This window comes from Protomyctophum bolini, assembly GCF_963924005.1.
Source record: "Protomyctophum bolini genome assembly, chromosome: 24".
Lineage (NCBI taxonomy): Eukaryota > Metazoa > Chordata > Actinopteri > Myctophiformes > Myctophidae > Protomyctophum > Protomyctophum bolini.
The window spans coordinates 9,254,869-9,281,584 of NC_137885.1; the positions used below are offsets into that span (position 1 = coordinate 9,254,869).

At 42.9% G+C, this 26,716-nt stretch overlaps 2 protein-coding genes across 2 annotated transcripts in view; one reads left to right on the top strand and one right to left on the bottom strand.

The window, feature by feature from the left end:
* Window positions 1-12,675, bottom strand: part of LOC308311680 (uncharacterized protein) — a 200,881-nt gene extending 188,206 nt beyond the window's left edge. The window contains exons 1-5 of the mRNA XM_080758470.1: window positions 12,170-12,675; window positions 11,066-11,603; window positions 9,684-9,910; window positions 8,310-8,735; window positions 6,798-7,403 (exon numbers count right to left, since the gene is read on the bottom strand). Of these exons, the coding sequence (XP_080614596.1) occupies window positions 6,968-7,403; window positions 8,310-8,735; window positions 9,684-9,910; window positions 11,066-11,603; window positions 12,170-12,555 (2,013 nt within the window). The 5' untranslated portion in view covers window positions 12,556-12,675 and the 3' untranslated portion in view covers window positions 6,798-6,967. The remainder of the gene's footprint in view (window positions 1-6,797; window positions 7,404-8,309; window positions 8,736-9,683; window positions 9,911-11,065; window positions 11,604-12,169) is intronic.
* Window positions 12,676-13,463: 788 nt separating this feature from the next.
* Window positions 13,464-26,716, top strand: LOC308311650 (septin-10-like). The gene is made up of 10 exons (XM_080758424.1): window positions 13,464-13,584; window positions 14,610-14,718; window positions 15,459-15,654; window positions 16,220-16,406; window positions 18,628-18,789; window positions 20,981-21,077; window positions 21,661-21,829; window positions 23,204-23,336; window positions 24,385-24,560; window positions 25,542-26,716. The coding sequence occupies exons 1-10, from the start codon at window positions 13,552-13,554 to the stop codon at window positions 25,555-25,557; spliced, it is 1,278 nt and encodes a 425-aa protein (XP_080614550.1). The 5' UTR covers window positions 13,464-13,551; the 3' UTR covers window positions 25,558-26,716.

Genomic DNA, 26,716 nt, shown 5'->3' on the forward strand with positions numbered 1-26,716 from the left:
CTGGAGCCCGGCGCACAGGACGCAAAGATGACCGTGGCCAAGCTGCTCTTCAGAGTGGAGTAAAAGTACAATATTTGCCTCTGAGGTGTAGACGGTGTAGTAGAAGTAAAAGTATTGGGAATTGGACAAACAAATACGTCAAAAGTACAGTACTTAAAGGGTAAGACCACTTTGGTAGAGGTTTTGGTTGTGTAGTTACCTTACCTTGATGTAACTCCAAATGTGGACGAGAAATCTAAAATAATTGCTCCAGTGGCTATAATTTGATAACTCAAAATATGCTCCTCATTGACTTACATTGTACACTGAAAAGGCTCTCAAAAGTCACTCTTTTAGTACGTAAACAAACACAAAGTTGATTCAGACAATATAGAGCATCACCAAAACTCATACATTTTTTTCATAGAAATTCCTGTTGATTTTGCCATTCTTATTCAGACTGGATTTGTGGATTCCGGACCCAGATCTTCAACAAATAGTGAAATCTGAACTTGCTGTGAGCATTAATCCTCTGTGTGCTGTGCATGACCCACCAGACGCCAGCAGAGGGCGCCTCCACGGCCATCTACGCGGCCGTGTCCCCGGAGCTGGAGGGCGTGGGCGGCTGCTACCTATACAACGGCCGGAGGACGCAGTCGGCCGACATCTCCTACGACGCCGACCTGCAGGCGGAGCTGTGGAGGCGGAGCTGCGCGCTGGTCGGACTGCCGGAGGAGGAGGCCTGAGGTAACCGGGGCGGGGGAGGGTCACCGAGGGGTCCCGAGTAGGGATGGGTTACGCCCGGCAATCGTTATTATCTTTTAAAAAATTCACTCGTGAAACTGTCCTTTTGTTGAGCTTTTCATTTTCTTTTCCTACATTCAAAATATATATTTTTTTAGGTTTTTAAATATTTTCTTTTTAATATAGAGGAATTTTATAAATTTTAAGACAAACTGAAAAATAAATATTAAAATATTAATATTAATATTTAAAAATGAAAAATAATTAAGAAGTAGCGAAAATAGCCGATAAGCTACAATCTCGCAATGCGGCGTGAAGCGTTTGTGCACTTGTAGATCTGCTATTTTCACTAGTTTGGGTCCCAGGCTAACTCTTTTGGGTCTAGACCTGAGAAGTTTGGAAACCACTGCTCTATTCTGTCACTGTGTATGTCTTCACAGCAACAACTACTGTCTCCACTGCACAGAGACTGCAGAGCCAAAACAGATGGTCGGTTTTCTGTGGTATCGACAACTGGCATCTCGTAGTCTTATGTATGTGTGTGTGTGTGTGTGTGTGTGTGTGTGTGTGTGTGTGTGTGTGTGTGTGTGTGTGTGTCATGCACACACAGCTCGCCAGGCCAAGGTGAGCTATTATGACATGATGATCAATGTGGCCTTTGCCGTGCCTAGGAAATGTTAACCTTTTTGGTTTATAGAACCTTGAGTTGTAGCTGCAATTTCTAATCAATGGAACAATTATGTTTGATTTCTTGTCCACCTTTGGAGTTGTTGGAGACCTCTTCCGAAGTCCTCTTGCCCTTTTTATTTTTAAGCTTCTGAGAGTGTGTGAGAAAATGTGTTCTCTTAATCACATCCTTAAGAAACATTGTCTTTTATGGCCTTAAGAGAGACTTCAGTTCATAATTCCTCATTTAAACCGTCCTGATTGGAGCTTAGCTCCATCTTCAGCCTTCCATGATGTATATTCTTTACTCGATACACAAAAATTGTGTATACATAATACATAAAACAGTCTGTTGGTTGAAAAGAAAAAAGAAATGCCAAAAGCATGTGTGCGCCATCTGTCATTCACTGTGATCTTAAAAGCAATTATATCCTCCTTATTTCATTTGTCGACATGCAGAGATATTATTTAGATGTTCAGTCACTCGTGCCATTTCAATCTGTATTATTATCGTAGAGCAACTGTGGATAATCTTGACTTGTACGCTGCAGCTCAATGATTGCTTAATTATATATTTGGATCATTTGTATTTTTTTTATTTTATAAACCGTCTCTTTGCACATTCTTTGATTCATCTAAGTGCCTTCTGTCCACCCTGTAATGGGCTCTATGCACACACAGTGAGGCTGTCCCCGAACATTCAGGGGTTTGAACCTTCGCTCGTTAGGGTTGGCACTAGAATCTTAATTAATGGGCTTGAACCATTCGTTTCCCCCCCCCATAGTAAGAGTATGTTCATGTTGTGTTTACATGTTACATGTTTAGATGTTATTAATAATCCCTTCTTATAAAACGTGTCGACAAAGATGTACGACATGTGAATGATGAATAAAAAACGAATTTACACACTGTACGTTTGAGCGTCCCTACAGGCATTTTGTGTATTCAACTTTTGTGAATCTGTGTTTTTTTTTTCATACAGCAAAATGTCTTGAAACCGGTGGTAGGAGCGAGTAATTATCCAACCTCTCCACTATAGAGATGTATGTACCCAATACCGATTCAGATACCCACAGCTAGCGTATGGGTGGATTCTGAGTTCTGATACCAGTGTGTAATTTAACCCATTCTGACCTGAGATCAGATTCTAAAAATGTCTTCCAAATCCTGACAGTTTTCTGAAAAAGCTATATGTTTCTATGTCAGTCGTTCTTCGATTTTTCAAAAATAGCAGACCTACAAGCTTGTAGCACGCCACTCGGTGGCGCGCTATGGGCTTGTAGATCTGCTATTTTTAAATAGCTAAAGCATAACATAATGAATTGCTAACACCAAAAGGGGTTTAGGACAAGTCTAGGACAGTGGAGCTCAAAGCCCAGGCACCATCTGGGATCCTTGTGGGGGAACTTCCAAATGGACCCTTATAGGTCTGTAACTCAGAGTGCACAAATGGAACCCATGTGTACAGTGAGTGACAGTCTATTTCTATGCATTTTATGTGTTACCTTGTGTTTACCTACAGTAGCTTACTGTAAGTGAGTGGGGAGACGACCTATACAGACAGGAAGTGACAGCGCTTGCATGATGATTTCAGTCGGATCAACACTGATGGAATAATAGGTAAGCAAATCATCCAACAGTTGCAAAATCTCAACGTCGGTGAAACAGAGGCGTGTGGAGAGCTCAGTGGGGGGAGTGAATTTTCTGAAGTGAAGTGATTTTCTTTAAAATAATCATGGATCCATTTCTCATTGTTTTGAGATACCAGGTCATTATTTTCAGCGGCCATTTCCCGGTTCCATCGTTCCAGACCCCATTTCCTTTTCCCCATAGAGATATTTCCAAAAATATTTATATCGATTATTTTAAGTTATAGTTACCTCACATTTCCACCAATGCTATTAAAAAAGACCACGACTCATGTATGTGGTGCGTGTGTAGCAGAGTTGCTCAGAGCCTCAAAAGTCTAATTATCTCCCCCAGTCCAAAGGGATATCCCTTTGGTCTAGTGGTTAAGATATTGGACTTTCACGCGGGAGGCCAGAGTTTGAAACCCCGGGCGTTACACGTGTCATTAAAACACAACTTCAGACACGGGCCAGCCAGCACATGATGATTCATTTACAAGTGTAAACATTCATTCACAACATACTGCTATTGTGCTCATACCAAAAAACCTCGGGTAAACACAAATCATCGTCCTAGCAGAGAATCTGCAGTGTACCATACCATCAGTGGTGGAAAATGTACTGTAGTCACATGTTTTACTTAAGTAAAAGTATAATATACTGCAATACAGAGATCCTATGTTACAAGTAACAAAGTGGAAAGTACTCTATTTTGTAGAATGTCCTATTTCTGGGCGGGAACCCCTTTTGGTGTTTTACCCCCTCGGGCCGGGAATCAATTTTTTGGTTCTGTACAGTATGTACAGTATTCAAAAATACTAAAAAATGTTGATGATGCTATATAAATATTTTAAGTTTTTCAGAAACCTTAGGTCAGGATTTAGAGGCGTTTTTGGAATCGGCCTCAGGCCTAAATGGGTTAAAAAAAAGAAAAAAAGCTGAGCTTGTAGATCGGCTATTTTCTAATGGCCAAAATGTATATAGGATTAGGGATGGTTAATGTATGTTTTGTAATATAATGCTCAAAATCTAGTAACTAAAGTTTTCAAATAATTGTAGTGGAGAAAAGTACAATAGCATTGTTATTGTATTGTTAATTGTACTCCAGTAAAGTACAGTACAACTTCACTTTACTGCATACCATCCAGCTCTGGTTATTTACAAGAGGAGTAATAGTGGCTGCTACAGGCAAAAGCAGGATGTCAGTTGTACAGTAGTTGATCACTGGCTTATAGTGCCCTCTAGTGGTCTCTGGCACGTCACACTGTGACCACGCTCACTTACTCTTCTTGAGTCTCATGCATTTTGAGAAACATTTTTAATTGACTTCCATTTCTGTCATTAGCAGGACAGTGAGAGAACAGTGAAGAAGCATTTCTTCGTAACTATTGTGTCGGCAGTTTGAAACAGGCACGCAATTAAGTATGTAAACAAGTTTGAACCACTTTTATTTCTTCATGTGTAAATTGAGTTTCAATGGACAGGATATGCACTGCCACTGAGACATATACTTAATTACAAGTTAATGTACATTATCGTAAACTCTTAACATGTTGTTTAATATGTTGTATACTATCTTGTTTCTAAATAGCCTGTGCAGCATGCATAGAAGATAAGCAAATATTCATTTCAGGAATCGGTTCTCTTGCATCGACATGTTCAGAGAGTGTCCTTTTGCCAGTGTCCTTTGCCAAGTTCAGCAGCTATAGGAGCAGTAGACGTACATTAAAACCGGCAGCGAAAGAATCTGTGTCAAAAAAAAAGGAAAGAAACGATGAGTAAACACGATACTGACAATAATAAAATGTCAGAACATGGTGGAAGTATATACTGCCGATAAGGTATCTCGACAACTCTAATCTGTTTACAAAAAATGAAAAAATACAATGTGTCAAAGTCCTTGACACATAGTAAGTTAAACATAGTTTGCTCGATTAGATGTTGTGACTGTTGTACAGAGAAAGCATTGACCTATAGGTTGTGTGGAAATGGTACCCATACAGACTTCCATAACATGTTTTCTTTTTTCTTTCTTCTGTCTTGGCACCCATTGTTCGCACAAGTCTTTTCCATAATTTCCATTGACAAGAAACAACATGTCACACTGCTGAAGAATGTGTTTGCAGGAGCCCTAAGTGCCGTCGGTGCACTTGGCATCATGCAGCCAGTAATCTGTGGCCTTGTGACACAGAAATCTTCCTAACAGTGATCCAGATTACTAGAAGAGGTTTTTAGTGCCAACCAACCAGGAACACACACCATGTTCTGTCCCCGTCAGTCACCAGTGACCACATTCACTGCACAAAGAATGTTGCTATTATAATACCAACATTACACAAGGCTTGTTTTTGGAAAACTGGTTTTTGGCAGTTTCCTTCTGCTTTAACTCTAGGAATGTTGGGAATGTCATTAGGCTGATAGTTTAGAAACATAAAAAAAAAGGCAATCTACAAGCTTACAGTCAGCAAGAAAATAGAATGAATTACAAGTCGGCCAACAAAACAGGTTTATGATTGGCCACAGTGTTCGTAACGCTAGCATGGTTTCGTCCTCTGATTCGTGTTCTTGGAAACGCCCCCCAGCCACTGCGTTAGTTTTACTGAGGTTAGGTTTAGGTATAGTTTACTGAGGTTAAGGTTAGGGTTAGGTTTAGGTATAGTTTTACTGAGGTTAGGGTTAGGTTTAGGTGTAGGCTGTCAATCACAGCGACTGGCCAGTCACAGCGTCACGCTGTACTCAACCTGAGGGCGAAACCATGGTCTCTTTCGTAACATGTACACTTGACCAGTGGTGGAAATTTACTTCTACTCCACTACATCCCAGAGGCAAGTGTAGGTACTTTTTTACTCCACTACAATTATCTTACAGCTTTGGTTTACTGTTACTTTGCAGATTTAGATGATAATTACAAGACGCACATTAACTACTGAGCTTGTAGATCTGTTATTTGCCATTGCCATTGTCTTGATGCCAATACTTTTGAACCTTTACTCAAGTAAATTTTGAATAGCCAGACTTTTACTTGTAACAGAGTATTTATACATTGTAGTATTGATACCTTTACTTAAGTACAAAACAATTGTACTTAATTGTACTTCACTGCGCTACACTAACAACTTAATGTTGTTCTTGGACATGATCACATCTACGCTTTGCACCGTCATGCCTACATTTTAGGTTATGGTCTAACGAGACACCATGTGTGACTGACACTATTCATTGTTCATTCATTGTTTGGGACTGGATAGTTTTGACGTAAGCGTAATCGTGAAGAGCAATGTTGTTGACAGACATCACTTGTGCCATGCATGCCATAATACTTGACCTCAAATCTCATCCACCGTGTAATGCTAGTAGTGCATCAACACCCCCACAACACTTTTATTTTCTTCTAAAAGTATTGACTAGATGTGATTTTGCATCTTTGCGTAATCTTTGTATATACCGGTATGTTAGTGGTTCCTCATCATTTCAGGCCCCTGATTCCCCAAAAATAACAATTTTTTGAGATTGAGATGTTACATATACTGTAGTTTGACTCGGTTCCACAGATACATATTGTGAAAATCTATAATCGATCTACAAGCGATGCGAGGCGTTGTGAGCTTGTAGATCGGCTATTTTCACAATTATTCTTATATTTTTTGGACACTTTGGCCAATGTCTCACCAGTTTCTATAGTATAGTACTTTAGTAATTAGATTGCTTTTGATGCAGTAATGGTCTTTTTTGCTATTTTTAGTAGTATTAAAAAGGACTTAAAAGTCCTTGAATTGTCACTTCAACAAGTTCACAGTCATCTGGGAACCCCTCTCCCCCCAAAACAAGTCATGTGGGGACCCCACTCTGGTGGTCTCGACCCACAGGTTGAGAACCGCTGCGTGCATACAAGGTAACGTGGCGGTTCCGTTGAGCAGCCTCCGTGACGTCGTTTACCGTTTACCGTTTTCTTACCCTAAAAAGTTTGACTTGGGCCTACTAGATTTGAACGAGCCCCGACGGGTCGCCTTGAGGTCCTCCGCGTCGTGGAAGGACACGCTGTGGACGATCTTGGACGTGCGGTCCCTGAGCCTCTGCAGCTTGGGTCTCATCTTGTCGCTCAGGGACGATTTCCTCCGGACGGGTTTGCTGCGCCGCTGTCCGTCCGTCGCCCCGTTCTCCGTGCTGTCGTGGTCGTCGCCGTGGTTGTGGTTGTGGTGGTGGTGCAGGAGTCTCAGGGGGTTCAGGTGCGGGTGGAGAACGTTGGAGAGCCTCCGCCGGGCCCCGGCGGCGGTCGCTTCGTTGGCCGCGTCGCGCTCCTCCCCGCCGGCGGCGGACGCTCCGGCGATGTCTCGTAGGTCTATCGTGGCGTTGTTGTCGGTGAGATACTGACAGGCTTTCTTCCCACTGTAGGCAAGGCAAGGCAAGGCCATTTTATTTGTACAGCATGTCTCAACAACACAGCAATTCAATGTGCTTCACACGGAACACATCGGGCGCACGGAAACAATTATAAAATGGCTGTAGGATGTATAAGACAAAATACAGCAAACAGACGCTAGACTGTTGTGTTTTAAAAGAAATGAGAGTGAAAGCAGACCTGCAGTTTTTTCCAGATATGCGGTGCATAAAAAGTAAAAACTAAATGCTGCTTCCCCATAGCTTTTTTTTTTTTTTAGGGACAGAGAGAGCAGACCTTTCCCAGATGACCCGAGAGATCTGGATGGTTCATGATATTGTACAAGATCAGAAGTGTATGTTTGGCCTTAAACCATTCAAAGCTTATGCTGCGTTCACACGGACAGACGCAAAGATACAGTCTACCATTCATTGTCAATGGAAGCTAGTGACATGACGATGCAAAGACACAATGATGCATATACAGTAGCTGCTCCAAAAGCTACAAAGCTACAAATTGAAGCTGAGCTGGTGGGTTCAACTTCCAGATTCAAAGCTGCAATGAGTGCAGCCGTGTGAGCAACAGATTTTACAAAAGCGACAACGCCGCAAATTATGCTGTGATCTTTGTGCCTGCCCATGTGAACACGGCATTAGTTGAAATAATTCATTTGACACACAGGGAGCCAGAAACCACACCAAAGGTTCGAGACGGGACGAGGCGGTTTTAGCGCTCGTCCCAGCCGTGTGACATGTTCCTGTTGCACGTCGACCCAATTAAGTGACTCAACTGGTTCAATTCAATGGCCCAAACCACACCAATGGGGTCACCATGCATCTGTTTGGTTGCAAGGAGTTGCATGGCGGCTTTTCTTTGGTGTTATTTGGGCTTTAGGATGAAGGGACCCTCCTGACCTGTAGTCCCTGACCTCCACGTCTGCGCCGTAGGCTCCCACCAGCAGCTTGAGCACGTCGGCGTGGCCGTGCATGGCGGCCAGGTGCAGCGGCGTGTACCCGCCGGCGCCCGAGCGCACGTCCACGTCGATGGGCACGGCGTGCTGCCGGGCGAAGTTGACCACGAGCGCCAGCAGCTCGGCGCGGCCGTGCTTCGCGGCCCAGTGGAGGCACGTGAAGCCCGTCACGAAGTCCCTCCGCAGCAGCAGGCCGGGCTCGTCGCTCAGCAGGTCCTGCAGGCCGGCCCACTCCCCGTCGGACGCGCACATCATCCAGGCGTGCTCCAGGGGGTCCAGGGCCACGGGCGCCCGCTCCTCGTCCCCGGCCACGGAGGAGGACGCCAGGGACGAGGAGTCCCCGTCGCTCCTCCACGAGTCCTTATTGCACCTTCGTTAGACATGGTAAGCAGAGGTGTGAAGTAAAGTAAGTAAAGTATATACTCCAATTTACAATACTTTTGCTTCTACTCCACCACATCTCAGAGGCAAACATTTATTTGAAAACTTTAGTTGCTCGTTACTTTGCAGATTTTGATTATTATTATTACAAAGCATACATTATACCCACTTCAGCCCTATATTTCAGCCAAAATATAGCCGATCTACAAGCTCACAATGCGTCGCATCTGCTATTTTGTACTTTTTTTACTTGTAATGGAGTAGTTCTACAGTACATCGCAGTATTGATACTTTTACTTAAGTAACAAATGTGAGTATGTTTTCCACAGCTGCAGGACTACAGAACTAAATACCTCAATATTGATATTGAGATATAATATATTATTGTGAAGATAATGCACAGAGATCATATCTCTGTAACTTTAGTTTAGATAATGTATTTAAACAATATATTATAAATTATTATTTATGTTTGGCTATTTTTTATATTTTGGACAACTTTTGGTTGCAGTATATGTGTATAAAAGAGACCGTATCAAGTCTCACTCACAATAAATAATAATACCCAGCCCTGTCAGTAGCAAAGACAAGGTCTTGTCTGTGGCAAATTCTTAGATTTTTCTTTTTTACACACCGTTATGACTGAATGAGTCTCCATGGTTTTCTTCAGAATATGTACGACACTAATTGACTGACATCACTATGACATATTAGGAGTCCAACTAGTATAGGCCTATACTAGTGGTTCTCAAATGTTTGATTTGCAATTAGGACCCCCTACGGTTCCATTTGAACACTGTAAAGACCCGTTATGGTTATATGCAAGGCTGGTTCTTTGTGACTTCTGGTAATATTATTGTCCACTCATTTGGCAAAAATGGAAAATTCGACAAAACATGTCCGCCCACAAGCCAGCATGCAGGCGATGACCCCTGACCTTGACAGATGAGAGGAGTTCCTGTGTGCCATGCTACGGCGCACCTGCGGCGAGTTGTTCATCATGAGCTCGATGAAGTTCTGGCGGCTGCCTCTGGGCGTGGTGGCGTTGTCGTCGTCGCTGCCCGACAGACTGCCGCGACGGGAGGGGGACTCATCGTCCGATGGGTGACCGCCGGACCGCAGGCTGTGCTGTGATCCCGTGGAGTTCCGGCGACAGGACGAGACCTGTGTAGTGATTAATATAGGTAAATGAGTGATTAATTAACATTACATTAATATGAATGGAATTAGATATGTCACCAGTTAATACAGAATCAGTCTCATAAACTCTGAGGCAGGGGTCATAGATCATCCAGCAATATACAAAAGACAAGATTTATTTCAAATCAAGGAAGTTTATTTACTAAAATACATACCGGTATGCCATATATATATAGGCAATATGAATGTTCCAATACAGCCGTACAAGTGTAATTTCTGCTGTGGTCCCTGGTTAGAACTTTAGGTGCTAAATAAGGTATACTAATTTGTTGTGAGCTCATATACAGAAAGAGATAGAACGAGATGAAGAGGTGCAAGGAAAGAAAAGACAGTATAGTTCAAACGAAGAGCCCTGTCAATACGTTGATGAAGATAGTCCTATTGCCATTAGACATGACACATGAGAACAGACCAGTTTGGACAGGGGTCACTTCTCTAGTAGCGTTCTGGGCTGGTCTTTCTCGTCTGTTGGAACAACTTTTCTTCACACTCCTTGAATATGTAAACAGATCTATTTGGGGCATTTGACCTGCTCTGGGGTCTGGGCCCTGGGGTCAACTTCTCCTATATATATTCTTGGCAATTGCTTGTAGAGTTGTTTTCATGCATCAGCGAAATAGTCTAAATAGTTTGGATCAGAGAATGGTTGGATCATAGTGGAATATTCAATTTATAATAAGTTAACATTTACTCGAGTAGGCCTATACTGTCACACCATATCACACCAAACAAGTATGCTCTGCACTGTATTAGGAAGTAGGAACGTTCCAAATTCAGAAGTAAAAAAAAAGCTGTAGCCTAATATTTTGTCCAAAATGTAAAAACATAATATATATATTTCAAAGATGTCTTAAGTAAAGTACAGTATACATGATTAGAACATGTATAAACATTTGACAATGAAGGTCTAATATTTATAATTAGCCTACTGATCTAAAATCCATTTTGGGACACGTTGAAGGACAAATTAAGTCTGTGTGTGCCCATGCAGTTGTCCCACCTATCCTTTATCCAATCAATCAAGCAATCATGTATTGTATTGTAGCCTATTGTTTGTGATATGGATCTTCCTGTGTCTGAAATAAGGATTGATTGATTCAATCAATCAAACGCGTCTACCTGTTTCGACGTGGTACCGTCACTCTGGACATCCTGACCGGTCCCACTGTGATAAAGTCCGGGCAAGTCGAACATGGATCCATCTGCAGCGGCGGGGAGAGGCGAGGCTTCGGTGATGGCAATCTGCGGAATGTCAGGCGTGGGTTCCCGGTTCGCCTGAGCTGACTCGCCGCTGCTCTTCTCACTTTTACAACCTAGCAGGTTCCCCATGTCGTCGTCGACGACGACTGATTCCCTCGCGCTATTCTCGACCCCCTCCTCAGCCGCAATGACAGGCGCTTGTTGTTCTTGTTGTTGACACTGACGGTCTAGTTTCTCCTCATTCCTATTGTCAACCAAAATGGTTCCACGAGAAATCTGTGTCTCGCCTCTTCTCGCCTGTTGCTCATTTCCGTAACCTGAGCCTGCAGGTGATACTTCTGCATGGAGGTGGCGGTGCGTCTCGCCGCTTGTGGCGCTTTTGTCCCCGCTGCGCTCCTTCGTGCGCTCCGTGCGCGCCTGCTGCTGCGGTGTCCCAGTGATCTCCACCTCGTTGTACCTAGTATAGATAGATGCAGTGGTGGGTGAAAAAAGTTGTATGTAAGTGAGTGCAATGTAGAGATATATGCTCTGTTATAGCAAGTGAAAAGTTCGGTATATGGCTATTCAAAATGTAGGCTATTGAAAGTATAGTTTATCCTACTTGTCCTACTTGAGTAACTAGGCTATAGCCTATACAAGTTTTGGCATCAATACTCAATATGCCAGAATGTCCTCATTTCACAAGTTCAATGGCCTGCAAATCATGATTTGAAGATTTCAAATGGCCGAAATAAAGGACTGGCGTGGTACTGTGTGTCAGTATATGTTTTGTGATAATCTAAATCTGCAAACAAACTATAGTCTGAAAGCTATCAAATAAATAATGGTATAGTGGCATAAAAATGTATACCTAAGGTAAATATCTTTAGGGCAGGCCTAGACAGTGGCTATTTGTCTCTGAGAAAAAAAGTATATTGAAAATTGGAGTAAAAAAATAAAAATATCAACATTGTAGATGATTGTACTCAAGTAGGCTTAGCCAGGAGCCTACTTGGCTACATGACATGCACTTCGTATACTTGCCTATATACGTCCTTCTGGACAGCAGGACACGTACCCTCCTGTGACTGTCCCAGTACTGGCACTGCCCCCTCCGTCCGGGCAGCACCTGCCCCGGCTGTCCCGATGCTGGCCTCGTCGTCTTTGACTATCAAACGACGGTACTTTTTCTTCAGACAGACCCATTTGACGGCGTTCTCGTCGCTTTTGACGAACGCGACGGTGTCCACGTAGCCCTTAAACGTCTCCCGGACGGTGGCCCTCTGGTCGGGGTCAGAATCTGGGGGGAACACGGCTTTAAAGTGCTCCAGTAAGTCCTTATTCCTCACCCGGCCGCCCCGGACCGTTAGAAAGCGGAGGATCGCGTCCTGCGTGCACTCCGTCGCCATCACGATCGGACCTCCGGTCATTTGCCAAATTATTAACCTGATATGAAACGATGTGTTTGTTGTTTGTTTCCTTTCAATCACTCCCCTCCCCGAACAATACTTTAGTTTGATACTGTCCCAGGCTGTCACTGTCCCATTCCATCACCATCACACTGACTGCATCCCCGCAGCTCTGCATTGAGAAGGTTATTCACACTGAGCTGCACATAGAGCAGCGCTGCATAGATCCGTTCTGATTCAGCCTACTTCTTAACCCCTGCAGTCTCTTGCTTCAAATAGATTTTCAAATACACCATCAGTGATCAGACGGGCAGGAATCAGGATGCTTAGGATCCAAATAGCCTAAATAATAATGCGAATTATTAGTTAACATTGTCATGTTAAATGTAATGGACAAGTAATAAAGTTGTCTTTATCTTTATAAAGAGACTGATTCTTTTCGACTGAGCGACGACAGAGACGTGGCCTATCTATGCGTATCATCTCTATATTGTCCAACAGGCGGCGTTCTCGCGTTCTCCGCCTCCTAGCAACCGATCCGACGACGTTGTACACGTCCGCGAAACTGCGACACGTGGACCGCCATTTTGGATCCGGGTCGGTCAATACGTGGACGAAGGAAAGGCGCGCGGGAGCCACAATGGCGTCCTGTTTCACGCAAACCCTAGAATTAGACCGTACCACTATCGTAAGGTAATGATGAACGCTCTGCTCCATTTTATTTTACAAAGGGTTTGAAACGGAAACACGAATCAACACACTAATATCGGAAGCATTCATCATCAAAAGTAAACGGCGAAAATGTAGAACCTTTTCGTTTATAAGTTATTAAGTTAATATAACACAGTTGTTAAGCAGTTAAAACTGTACAAACATCCCCTGCATGCTGTGGAAGTGGAAGTGAACTCTTCTGCATAAGTAGTGGGTGAAAAAAAAGTTGTTTCATTCTTGTATGTTGTGTAGTAAGTTTTAAGACGATTCTCCACTTTACGACACTTCAAATACATAAATAAAAGGATGATTTCAACGGACAACGCGCAGGGCCAGGGGGTAAAATAACAACACTATATTACTTTATGCTGTTTATTGATTATTGGGCTATTGTTGTTTGTTTATTTTAACGCTGGGTTGTTGTTTGTTGATTAGTGTCAGAGTTTTGTTATTAGCCACATTACATGCCTGGCTGCTAGTCTGCTAGAGACATAAGCAGTACTCACATTTCTCAATAAGTTAATTAGTAAAAGTATGTAATGCAATGTAGAAATACTCAAGTTTACTAGAAAATGTCCGGAATTAAAAATGTACTTTAGTAAAAGTACAACAGTATTAGTATCAATTAATAATAATGTAATATGTTTACATTGGGCTCTATCCTCTCTTACAATGTTTGGCACCCAAACTAGTTCAAATAGCAGATCTGCAAAGAAATCTACAATCTACATTTTTATATATTTGAGAACCACTGGTTTAAACATTAGGAAACAAGTTAAAATAAGCAAAGTTACAGTATACACTTTAGAAACGGTTACAAATGTTTGCTTAAATCAAATTATATCAAAGATTTGCACACATTTTCAAGATTTTTGAATAGCCAAAGAAATGTAAAACAATCATGGCATTCCACAATTCAGTGGCATCATTTTTCCCAAGGAAAATGGCAACACTGATTGTAATACACGTCATATTAGTGCTGCACGATTCTTGCTCAAATGTGAATCTCGATTTTCCTCCACGAGAATTGATTTCACGAATCTCACACGATTCCATTAAAAGATGTAGGCTATTGTCTTTAACTCTGTAGTTGCTGAACATTACTACATTCAAAATGTGGCACCTGGCTCAGCCAACTACTGTGGCTTTAAACGGACAACATCAATTAAAGTCAAGTGCTTGACTTGAATCTCTCGTAAAGTGTCTTGGCAACTAGTGCTGCACAAGTTCTTGCTCAGATTTTGAAATGAGATTTCATAGGTGGTGTCTGTAATTCTGTACCTAGACGGCAATCTTTTTTTTCCGTTAATCGTGCAAAGCAACGACTACTATACACGCCATTATGTTAATTTCCCCGTGTACAGAGTGCCCGCCCCCTGTCCTTGTCGGGTCATGTGGGCTTTGACGGCCTGCCCCATCAGCTGGTCAACAAGTCCACGTGTCAGGGATTCTGTTTCAACATCCTCTGCATTGGTGAGTACTAGTACCGCGTCGCCATCAGCGTTTCCTGATTGTGTGAGAGAAATAAGCAGCCAGGTCTTAGGAAAAAAAACAAAAAACAAGAAGCGACTATTATTTTGCTAAATGAGCAACGTTAAACCTGTATGCTGTAACGGTACCTCAGCTATTTCAAAACGGCAGATCTACAAGCTCACAATGCGTCGCAACGTGTCACCTTGTGAGCGTGTAGATCTGCCATTTTCCAGAAAATCTTCAACACAAATTTGTTACGGGAGTCCCTTGCCCAAAACATTTTCAGATGTAAGCACAAGCACATATTAATCTTGGTGGTCCATGTGACATGACGGTATTTGAGAACCACTGGTTTAAATGATAACAATTAAAACATTTGGAAGCAAGCCCAAATAAGAAACTACACTTACTTGGGACAGGGGGTTTCCCTGGTAGGACGTAGCGCAGGGAAGGAACACGTTACCAACCAATTCCTAGGTTTTGTGAGGGTAAGTATACCTCACAAAAACAAGTAGTAATCCTGGTCCTAGGGGACACGCGGGGAGGTAATGCAAACTCCACATAGAAAGGCCCTTTCGACAACCCCACCTTAGGGTATGGACGCTGAGTCTCAGCTCAGGAGGAGAGAACACGCCGGCAGTGTCCCCGAAGCCGGGACCTTCAGCGACTAGACTAGACTACCCCTTTTGTTATCTATCTCATCTCATGATGCCTCCTCCACTCCGTAAAAACCCCCTCAGGTGAAACCGGCATCGGCAAGTCCACCCTGATGGACACGCTGTTCAGCACCAACTTTGAGAACTTTGAGTCGTCCCACTTGGAGCCCACGGTGAAGCTGTCGGACCAGACCTACGACCTGCAGGAGGGCAACGTGCGCCTCAAGCTCACCATCGTCAACACCGTGGGCTTCGGAGACCAGATGAACAAGCAGGAGAGGTGCGTGCGTGTGTGTGTGTGTGTGTGCGCTCGCTCGTGCGCGTCCTCGTCCTCCTGCATGATTACTTTACATCAGGGGGTCCTCAACGTTCTTCGGCCCAAGGAACCCCTAGCTCAGAGAGAGAGAGATGAACCAGGGACCTATAACCACTACATATTGTATAAATGTCTTTTCTCGTAAATGTCATAGATGGCTTCCCATGCAGTTACCAGCACATTGTGGAATACATCATTCATTCATTCATTCATTCATTCATTCATTCATTCATAATGGGTACAGTTTAAGGAAAGTACAGGTCAATACAAAAATCTGCTAAGATGATAAAACCAGAAAAAGCACTAAGACTTGTTTACAGAAGGGTCCTACACTTATATGCAAAAGATAAATCGTATACACGGTTAGAAAGAAAGGAGAATGTGTACAGTATAGAAATAAGGCGTGGGGGCACTTTCTCAGTGCTGGTTTTGAAGGAGTCTAGGGATTCACATTTCGGCTGTTTTGTAGGGCGTTAAATGAATTTCACCCCTTGTTTGAGCTGAATCTGGTGTTGAACCTGGTTTGCAGTTACCAGCACATTGTGGACTACATCGACACGCAGTTCGAGTCCTACCTGCAGGAGGAGCTGAAGATCAAGCGGTCGCTGCACAACTACCACGACTCTCGCATCCACGCCTGCCTGTACTTCATCGCCCCGTCGGGACACTCCCTCAAGTCCCTGGACCTGGTGACCATGAAGAAACTGGACAGCAAGGTGAGACGCACGCATGTGCACGCACACATACACACACACACACACACACACACGCGTTTGCCTGTCAAACAAACCCGCACATTCTTTTGTACCCCTGTGTTGTAAACCTCAGTTGATTTTAAAACAATTTTGTGAGTTATGAGTTTCTAGAATATCTGTTCACGAGTTTGGACTATTTGTGTCTGATCTACAGTCATTTGTAGTTTTCAGCAAAGGTAAAGAAAACAAGGAAAAAGTATATCAAAATACTAATATGAATAAAGAGTAAAGTAGAAAAGTAAGGTGCAAAAGAAAGGTGGCAGGGGTCAAATGAAATGGGATTGAGGCAGTTAAATTAGCAGCATATATATATGTTTTAACTGATAAGGTGCTACTTGGTGGGATAGTGGCAATGCCTGCTGGAGAAATCACTTTCATACTACAGTAGTGTGAGCAGAAAGGCGGGCAGATGAAGTAGGTAATTCCACGTTTCGCTTTTAATTAATGCTCCGTACAGCTTCAGCAGTCAGCGGTGAACTATTTGGGCATCGTTCAGTGGCTCGTTGAAACCATGGCACTTGCTTGTTGCTTTGTAATTATGGGTGTCGCAGGAAAGCAGGACTCGGCATGCTTGACATAGCGGCGGGGCTGAGTAAGTGCGCGCTTCCCACAGCTGGAGACGTCCATGCAGAGTTTCTAGACGTGAGACGCTTCTCACGGGAAGACAAAAAAGGGTGCGCGGTGACATATTATGTCACCGGGGTTCGCAGAGGGGATCGTGGACGCGATTGGTTCCTGTATCGGTGCTGCGTGTCGTCACGCCTTCCTCCGAGGAGTGGCAGGCGGTTATGCTGAAACTCGAGATGTGAAATTCTGGTTCCTCAGAAACTGTCTTGTGTTCTGTTTTCATGCAGTGGTGTCTGTGGTTCCCTTAGCAACACCACATCTACTTGACATTAGTGATTTGTCACTCTCCACACCTTGACATTTTGACTAACTTGGGTTCAAACCTACTGACAACACTGTATGTATATATATATATATTTATACGGGTGTGGCTCATATATTAAAATCATCTCTTCTGGAGTGGAATGGGGAAAGACCTGCTCCTCCTCAGTTCATTCACAAAACACACTCATCTCCCAATACAGAGGCACAGTCTATACCCCTAAGGAAAAATACTTGAACCACTTTCAAGCTGGTGACCGCCACGTCATTTTAAATCTTCAGCGATTCTGGCTGTGAATACAGTTGTGCTTTGAGACTGCGATGCCTTGCTCACTGGTGTGCCTTGGGCACAAAAAGCTTGATAAAACAGTACTGCCATAGTGTTCGCTCCAAGATGAATAAGCGCTCGGCTGTTTTCACTCTGGAGTGGAGGGAAACGACGTGAATGTTGGGAAGTGAATGTCTGGTTATTGTTAATCTCTCAAGACAGACTGTTGACTGACGTCGAATTCAAGGAAAAGAGGGCGCTGTTTTTCCTTTATTTTTGACGATGGGTTCTCAGATTGGGTTATTGTTGCGTAACTTGTAATGACTCAAAAAGAAAGACTCCACGGTGATAGATCAATGATAGTTGATTTGTGTGTCTGTGTCCGGTGCAGGCTTGCAGCATTAGTACTTGTGACTAATGTCTTCTTTCTCTGTGCACCCCAATGCCACAGAAGCCTTTAAGTGTGTGCTATTCCTTTTAGGGGGGCAAATGTTATCTGACCTCAAACGTCCGTATATGGAGCTGACATGTTCTGACATTCCATAATTATGTTGACCTGTCCATTCAAACTCTAGACGGGCCCGCCCCAAAGTTATTAGTGCAGCCGGCGAAAACTAGAGTTCTAAACAGTTCGGAAAATTAAGGCCCGGCCCTACCTGGGAACTCATCAAACCCTGTGCACCCAAGACACTGCCCCCGCTGCCACCCTTAGATCTCCATATTATAAGCTCTGCATGCTTAGATTGTCCACCATACTGAATTGAAATGTGCTCAAAACACAGTTCTACAGTATATGCACGATCTATGGACCAATATAAAAACTCCAGGCACAAGAAATGTGCTTTTTGAGGGGCGCTTATGACATAAATCGTTTGCCAGTCAAGTCTATGGACTTTAACCCATTTAGGCCTGACCTCAAAATTTAAAAATCCTCCAGTTTTCTGAAATAGATATTTTCACGATTTTTCAAAAATAGCAGACCTACAAGCTCGTTAGCAAATCAAAAGAGGTGACTTCTCCCGGCAGGTCAACATCATACCGGTCATCGCCAAAGCGGACACCATCTCCAAGAGCGAGCTGCACAAGTTCAAGCTGAAGATCATGAGCGAGCTGGTCAGCAACGGCGTCCAGATCTACCAGTTCCCCACGGACGACGAGACCGTGTCCAGTATCAACTCCACCATGAACGTGAGTGTCGGGCTGCGCCGGTGGGCAGCATCTGGGGTCCACGCCGCGGACCCCCCAGCAACACTTTAGTTTTAACCACTTTATCCATTTATACGCTGGCCATTCAAAAATAGCAGATCTACAAGTTCACAGCGCGTCAAAACCTTTGAAAGAAATATTGAAAATGTTTGGAAAATGTTTTTAGTTTTTTTTAGTTTTCTCTTCTGGGGCACGAAACCCCCAGGTGGGGGTCAAATGCATTGGGGTTCTTGGCTTGAAAAAGATTAAGAACCAACTGTACTAGACCTTCATAGCATTTAGCATGTGCTGTTGGTAATGATGGGAAAACACATTAATGTATTACGTTGATGAAGATGTATTTGTGTATTCGCTGTGACAGCCCAAACTGTATTTGGTTATTTCTAGGGATGCACCGAAAGGGAAATTCTTGGCCGAAACCGAATACCGAATATAGGAAACAGTTGGCCGAAAACCGAATACCGAATAGCCGAATATATCTTTGTTGTAAAGCTACCTGATTATGGCAAAAGACATGATTATGGCAAAACCTAACTTAAATAATAAACACTTATGGGTCCATTAAAAAACATCTAAATAATTGGAGGCTTTGTGATTAATTAATCTCAATTAATCACATTTTAATCGCATATCAATAGGCCTATTTGACCTGAGCAGTGAGCTTTTTTTTCTACATAAGCATATGCAATAAAACCAAGTAGTAATAATAATAGTGATAATAATATTATTTATATAAAGCTTCTCTGAGTACTTAAAGACACTTTTCAAGGAGAACATGAGAAAAGAAAAAAAAAAAACTTTATTAGAGAAAAACTAAGACTATGGAATAAAATAAATTAAAGTGGAATGAGATAGCAATATTCCAGAGGTGGGTTTGAATTAATACGTGGTGGCATGTCTCTGAGTTTTGGGAAGTGCATCGTTTTGACAGGTCTGCCTGCTCATGTGAACAGTGAAACCCTGACCATTAAACACGGGCAGAAGCAACGATACAGTCTATCATTCATTGTTAAAGCTCCAAATGATATTCCCATTCGTCTTTGTGTCTGCCCGTGTAAACGCAGCAGCGAGTGTGAGGGGTTGGGGAACGGATGGAAAGTACTAGTGTTAAAACTAACGTTAGCTCCCATGCTAGCTACTAGCTTCCCTCGTCAACAGTACACCACCACAGATCGGGTGGAAGCTGCTAATATCACGTTGCTTGTGCCCGTGGATGGGACATAAGATTTAGAAGGCTATGGAATCGTGGATGAAAGCACAGATGTGTGGATCTGCCTGTGCATTCCGTGACTGCTGCTCGTGTGTTGTGTTGCCTGCGACTGTCGCTGGCTGCAGGCTGCTGAATGATGCATAGTTAAAGAGCGTCATAAGCATGCGCCCTTCCTGCGCTGAAAGTAGCAGATCTACAAGCTATCTACCCGTCGCAATGCACAGCGCGTTGGGCTTGTACATCTGTGTTTTCCTCGCAGTTTAGTTCGATTCACAACTTTAGGACCACTACTACTATTCGGTGATATTTTTCGGCTTATTTGAGCCGAAACCGAATAGGCCGAAAATACATTTTTTGCCATTTTCGGCCGAATATTTTCGGTGGCCGAATTTTCGGTGCATCCCTAGTTATTTCATTAAATTAATTAAGATTTATTACAAACCGATTTTCAAAGCCTAAATCCTCATCTATATTATACTAGGCTAAACCAGTAAACTTAAAAAGTTGGGGGGGGGGGGGACAATATTCGAGATGGAGACTTGAGACTAGGGTAGGCTATATAGCCAGAATGGGCATTGCATTGAGAGGCAAGCATGCAGCAGCAGGCAATACACAAGGACGACTGCGCAACGCAATGCGAACGGTGCTAGAGACACCAGTGCCGGTCGGGAAAAATAAATAAACCCAAATGATCCCCTCTTCTTCTGGCGCCTATGAGTGGATGTAGGACCACTCAAAAAAACTCCCAACGGGTCGTGGGAGAGACCACTGGAACAATTTGTTCAGATAGAAAAACAGATAGATTTTTTTGATCATTTGAATTACTGTCATGCTAGAATGTGAAACAAACAAATGTACCAATTCACATGTTACACCCACCGTTTAAAAAAATATATATTATTATTATTCCACAATAATTGATACGGGTTGAAAATGACGGACTGTGTGTTGAACTTGTTCCAGGGGATCCTGCCCTTTGCTGTGGTTGGCAGCACAGAGGAGGTGAAGATCGGGAACAAGATGGTGAAAGCTCGCCAGTATCCCTGGGGCGTGGTGCAAGGTAACCTGACCTGCTGATCTCCTTCATCCAAGGTTAATGAAATAAGGTTAGGACCGTACGGTGGAATCCATGATGTTGCTCCCTGGAAGGAAAGAAACATGCGCAATGGGCTATATGCAGCCAACACTTCCGTGTTCAGCTTCCTTGGTCTCAATTGCGGATGCTTCTTTCCTTCCAGGGAGCAACATGGAGTCCACCGTACGGTCTTCACTTCCTAACCTTATTTCATTAACCTTGCCTTCATCCAGGAAGCACTGAGACGCTGATTCATCCCCAAAGCTGCATTCCAACACTGGAATGCTTTCCAGGCTGAGACTCCCCAGATAATCATATTTGAACTGGGGACCCCCAAAAAGAATCATATTTGAACCGGGGACCCTCCAAAAGAATCATATGTGAACTGGGGACCCCCCAAAAATAAATAAGAATAAAACATAAGAATTGCAGGAGTTGAGACATTACATTTTGTTCGACAATGAGATAAATATTGTGAAAATTCAGAAGCTCACACCGCCTTGCGTTGCAACTTACAAGTAATTAAAACAGAGCATTTCTATTACTCCCCCCACCCCCCTCTTCCCAGTGGAGAACGAGAACCACTGTGACTTTGTGAAGCTGAGAGAGATGCTGATCTGCGTGAACATGGAGGACCTGCGCGAGCAGACGCACACGCAGCACTACGAGCTGTACCGCCGCTGCAAGCTGGAGGAGATGGGCTTCCGGGACACGGACCCCGAGAGCAAACCAGTCAGGTACGCTGGAGCAGTGGTTCCCAAACGTTTTCATGTCAAGGAAGGACCCCCCAAATTGACACTATTTAGCCTGCAGATTTTTACGGCTCTAGCAGTGATTCTCAACGTGTTTAATTTCAAGGACCCCCCAGTTTGACATGCATTAGTCTAAGGACCCCCAATCCCCATTTAATGGCATTCTCTGGGACCCCCAATTTATAATGTAAACTCGATGTGAATCACAGTTAGGAACCAAATGGAACCTCAATGTGAATTTAACTCTCAGAGTTGCAGAGCCATAAGGGTCCATTTTGTTCCTAACTATCATTTAGCTGGGGACCCCCTGGAACTCCCTCAAGGACCCCTGGGGATCCCCGGACCCCACTTTGGGAACCACTGAGCTGGAGGAGAGTAGATATGTGTTAAAAACGTTTAGCTGGGAAATAATATTATATTAAAAGATTTGCACACGTTTTCACAATATCCCCAGAAATAGCAGCTTTGGTGTACGGCTCCTCCTTGTGGATAGGGGGAGGGCTGTCTTACTAACACAACTTGTAGTCCAGGAAGGAAGTGAGCCCAGTGTCCATGACATCAGAGTCACTGGTCTCACAACTAAAATCTAAAATATCTAAAACCACATATTACACACATAAAGACCCCAGGAAAGTGTTCTCATCTTCAAAACGTCATTAACATATACATTTTTTGCAAAAAAAAAGTGTCCCTTTATTTAAGACACGAGACCAGATTCTATAAATGTCTTCTAAATCATGACAGTTTTCTGAAAAAGCTATGTTTCTATGTCAGTGCTTCTCATTTCATTTCAAGGACCCCCAAAAACTTATATGTAATTGGCCGCTGAAAATATGTTGTTCCAGGGACCCCCTGGAGCTCATATGAGCTTGTAGATTGCTATTTTGCAACAGCTAAAGTATAAAATAATGGATAATAAATGTGGTTAAAAGGTAATGTGACATAACCTGACGCTGCCAGATCCAAGAAGCTTGCTACACAAATTTGTTTCACAGCTTATTGGGATCTGGGATCTCGGGAGCAAATTCGATGACAGGGCTGTTCCTTTTTTTCAAGATACTTGGTAGATGATTGGATGGACCGTCTGTCTATCACCGTGTAGGCGTGCAAACACAACCAATCATATTGACGTGTCTATATAGCGTCACATCCGGTTTCGCACATGTCCCACCCTTAGCTCACGCTGATTAGTTCGAACCATGAGTGGTTCGGCGTTGGCACAACTCCCTGAGAGGTCCCAGATGGATGCTGTGTTGGGGAACATGGTTACCCAATACCGCCCCCAGCTGGCAGAGTCAGGTTAAATGTGACACAGATGCGTTCCAGTATCTTCTAATCCCTCCATGCATCCCCCCCCAGCCTGCAGGAGACTTACGAGTCCAAGCGTCTGGAGTTCCAGGGAGAGCTGCAGCGCCGAGAGGAGGAGATGAGGCAGTCGTTCGTCCAGCGCGTGAAGGAGAAGGAGACGGAGCTCAAGGAGAAGGAGAGGGAGGTAAAGAAAGGACAGACGGCAACATGTTGATGTGGTTTTAGTCATAGCCTTTTTGCCAGGTGCTTGAAACGTGCCTGGACTACATTTGCTACTTCTCTACTAGCGACCGTAAAGACGACACTTTTTTCACGATTGGCTATTGCCTATAGGGCGTGGAAAGGAAAGGAGGGGGCATTTCTATTTCTAACACAGTTACTTGCGCAAGCAGAGCGCACGTACTGCGATCGGCTGGGCTTTATGTGTATGTATGTCTGTGTTCTTGGTGACGTAACTAAGGTACGTTTCAAGGTTGGTATAAGGTCAATAACGGGTCTAAAGGATTTAGAACAGCAGTTGTATTAGACATTAGTTAGTACTAGTAGCACTCAAAGTAGAGACACAATACAAAGCGGTGATGCCAGTGGTGAGCGCACCTCATGGCGCGCTCTGCTTGCGCCATACATGGCCTACTTGCGTGCAAGGCGCAAGTTGGCATCTCGACAGAGTGCATTTCTGATTCATGTACATTAGCCACTTCAGCCCAACACACACTTCTACAAGCTCACAGTGCGGACATCACAACGCACCGGCTTGTTTGTTTATCCCAAAAGGTCAAGCTACAAAGAAGTGTGGCTGGTTGCCTATGCCTAATTGAATATTGTTCAATTAGAAGAGTTGAGTTGGGTATGTCACCAGCGTATACTGTCCAAAAGCGCACAAATGCCTTGGTAAGAGTCACCGGCCGATCGATGGGGAAAATAGAGAGTTGTTGCATGATTTTAAAATGTTCAATGATTTAAGCACTGGACTGCAATAACAATAGTCTGCTTGCCTATAGCAAGAATTACCTCACACTTATGTGCTGATATCTCACTTGGCTGACCAGTTGAAACACTTTTAAACCCATTTATCAGTGATTTTGTTTTTTCTCGTAGTTACTGCACATTGGCTTTGTAGGGCACTTTGTAGAAGAGAAGAAAATGCTGGATTTGTGTAAAATAAATAATGAGAAATAATGTCTGTCTGTCTGTCTCTCTCTGTCCATCTCTCTGTCTCTCTAACCAATCAGCTGCAGAGTAAGTTTGAGCAGCTGAAGCGCATGCACCAGGAGGAGAGAGCCAAGCTGGACGAGAAGAGGCGGAGCCTGGAGGAGGAGCTCAACATCTTCAGCAACAGGAAGGAGGCGGAGCTTCTGCTGCAGGGCCAGTCCTTTAACAACCTGAAGAAAGACAAGGACCGCAAGAAGTAAGGCACGCACGCACAGGGCCAGTCCTTTAATAACCTGAAAAAGGATAAGGACCGCAAGAACAGTCTGTCTTTGGGTAGTCTCTCCTGAAGTGCCCAGCTGGTATATTACATCTTTTCTGATGCAAGTTGGCCCCGTTAAGCACCGACGAGCCATTGTGCTGGCTGAAGTGTGCATGACATCTCTTTAGTGTACACACTGCCTCACATAAAGAAGCATATATTATATAGTATTATATAATCACAATAAATACATCAAGTTTTGTACATTTTATACTCTGACTATTCAACAATTGCAGATGTACAAGCTCATAGCGTGTGTCAGTGGATCTGCTGTTTTTGAAGAATCAGGAAAATGTGTCCAAATCTTTGAATATTTATATCTTTTAAAGGGAACATTTTCTGTGGGTCAGAACAAAACATTTTCAGGTGGGGGTCCGCAGCCAAATGCATATCCTTTTGGGGGTCCTTGACATGAAAAAGTTTGAGGACCTTATATAGAAACACAAGCAGTGGTTTTCAACCCTTTTCATATCAAGGCCCATTATTTTATTCAGCATTTGAGCCACGGACCACCATTTGATGATATTTACCTCTCAGACCCAAAATGTAGAATATTTTGTTGTCGTTGAATAAGATTGTGTCCACAATTCCATGCTTTTTGATGCAAAATAACAATTCTTCTACATTCTCTAATTGTGTAGACTTTTTTTAAATTAAGTAATACAATAATTTAACTCTTGAGAGCGTAAAATGAAACCGATTGGACCCATTTGGTAAAAAAAATAGAAATTCTCCATTAATCACTTGTCATTACATACGCACCCATGCCTTGGTTGGCCGTCCCACACGAGCCACCACGGTCTGCTAAGTTATTTTTGCCGCTGAGTATTTTGCCAAAGACAGTCACTTTGATTGGCAGTTATACATGCAAATATTTCCTTTTAATGATTTTACTTGTCTCTTTGTTCCTCTTCTTAGCTCTGGGTTCATGTGAAGAAATTAAGATGACAGAAGATCACTGCTGCCGCCACACGACAATCCAACATTGCACAATCATCGCCACCATTACGGTTTTATTTACTAGTAATGTAAAAGTGTCAAATCAAATGTATTGAACTATTAGCCTTGTGTACTATTGTGTTTTGCTGCTACAGCTAGAGGGCGCCAAAGGCTTAGAATTATAAGCCCAGAATCGAAGCGCCTCAAAGGAGCAAATGGTGTATGATATAATTCACTCAGTTGTGCCTTTTGAGTTCATTCTATAGGTAAATTTATATAGATGACTTGAAATCAGTGTTGATTTTGAAAGCTAATTTTGTTTTAGTTTTAGCCTTTGAATACATTTTCATTTCGTTTTAGTGATATTTTAGTCATCTGAAAAGTTGTAGTTTTAGTCTAGTTTTATGAAATGCAGTATTTGCCACATCAAACATAGGCCTACACAACATTCTGTCTTTTTGCCTTTCCTAAAAGGTCATTTAAGTCTTTAATAATCATCCAACCAGAAAAAGTAAGCACAAATAGATGACATTTTCCCAAATAATAAATATCTTAATTCATCATATAATGGACAGTACTACAAACAAACAACTAAAAACATCTTTAGTACCAATGAGTACCACTGCATCTACCAATTTCTAATGGTAAGCTCCCAGAATGTAACTCAAAAAGATCTTTGACTTTTCAATACATTTTGTGTGACATAAGGTTCAGGACCATGATGATTTAACAATACTAAACATGGTTGATTTTCGCCCAGACAATTATATTTTTGTAATTTTCATGTCTGAGGTGGGTGGGTCTTTCAGTACCGTCATGATGCTCTGTGACATAGAAGGTAGGGTTTGTTTCCCTGCTCACATTCTTTTCTACAGGCATGCGTTTGGGTGAACTTTGGGGTGTTTAGTGATCGTGATAGTGAAGAATCCCGTACACCCACACTTTTTTTAAAGACATTTTCTCCACTGAACCATTCTCACATGTCCCAGGAATGGGAGGACCAAAGGAGAAGTTCCCCAGCTTCATTATTGTTGTTTAGGTTATTTTTTTTTAATAATTCACCGATTTTACACATATATTTTTTTGTTTTCTTTTTTGTGTGTGTGAAAGGTCACGATGAAATATTAAAGAATAAAGAAGAGTACCTCAAGTTG

Excerpts from the sequence above, each read along its gene's own strand:
- LOC308311650 (XM_080758424.1), top strand. The coding sequence starts at position 13,552 with ATGATTTCAACGGACAACGCGCAGGGCCAGGGG. Across the intron at positions 21,078-21,660 it reads TCCCTGGGGCGTGGTGCAAG|TGGAGAACGAGAACCACTGT; the intron begins GTAACCTGACCT and ends CCCTCTTCCCAG. Across the intron at positions 21,830-23,203 it reads CCCGAGAGCAAACCAGTCAG|CCTGCAGGAGACTTACGAGT; the intron begins GTACGCTGGAGC and ends ATCCCCCCCCAG.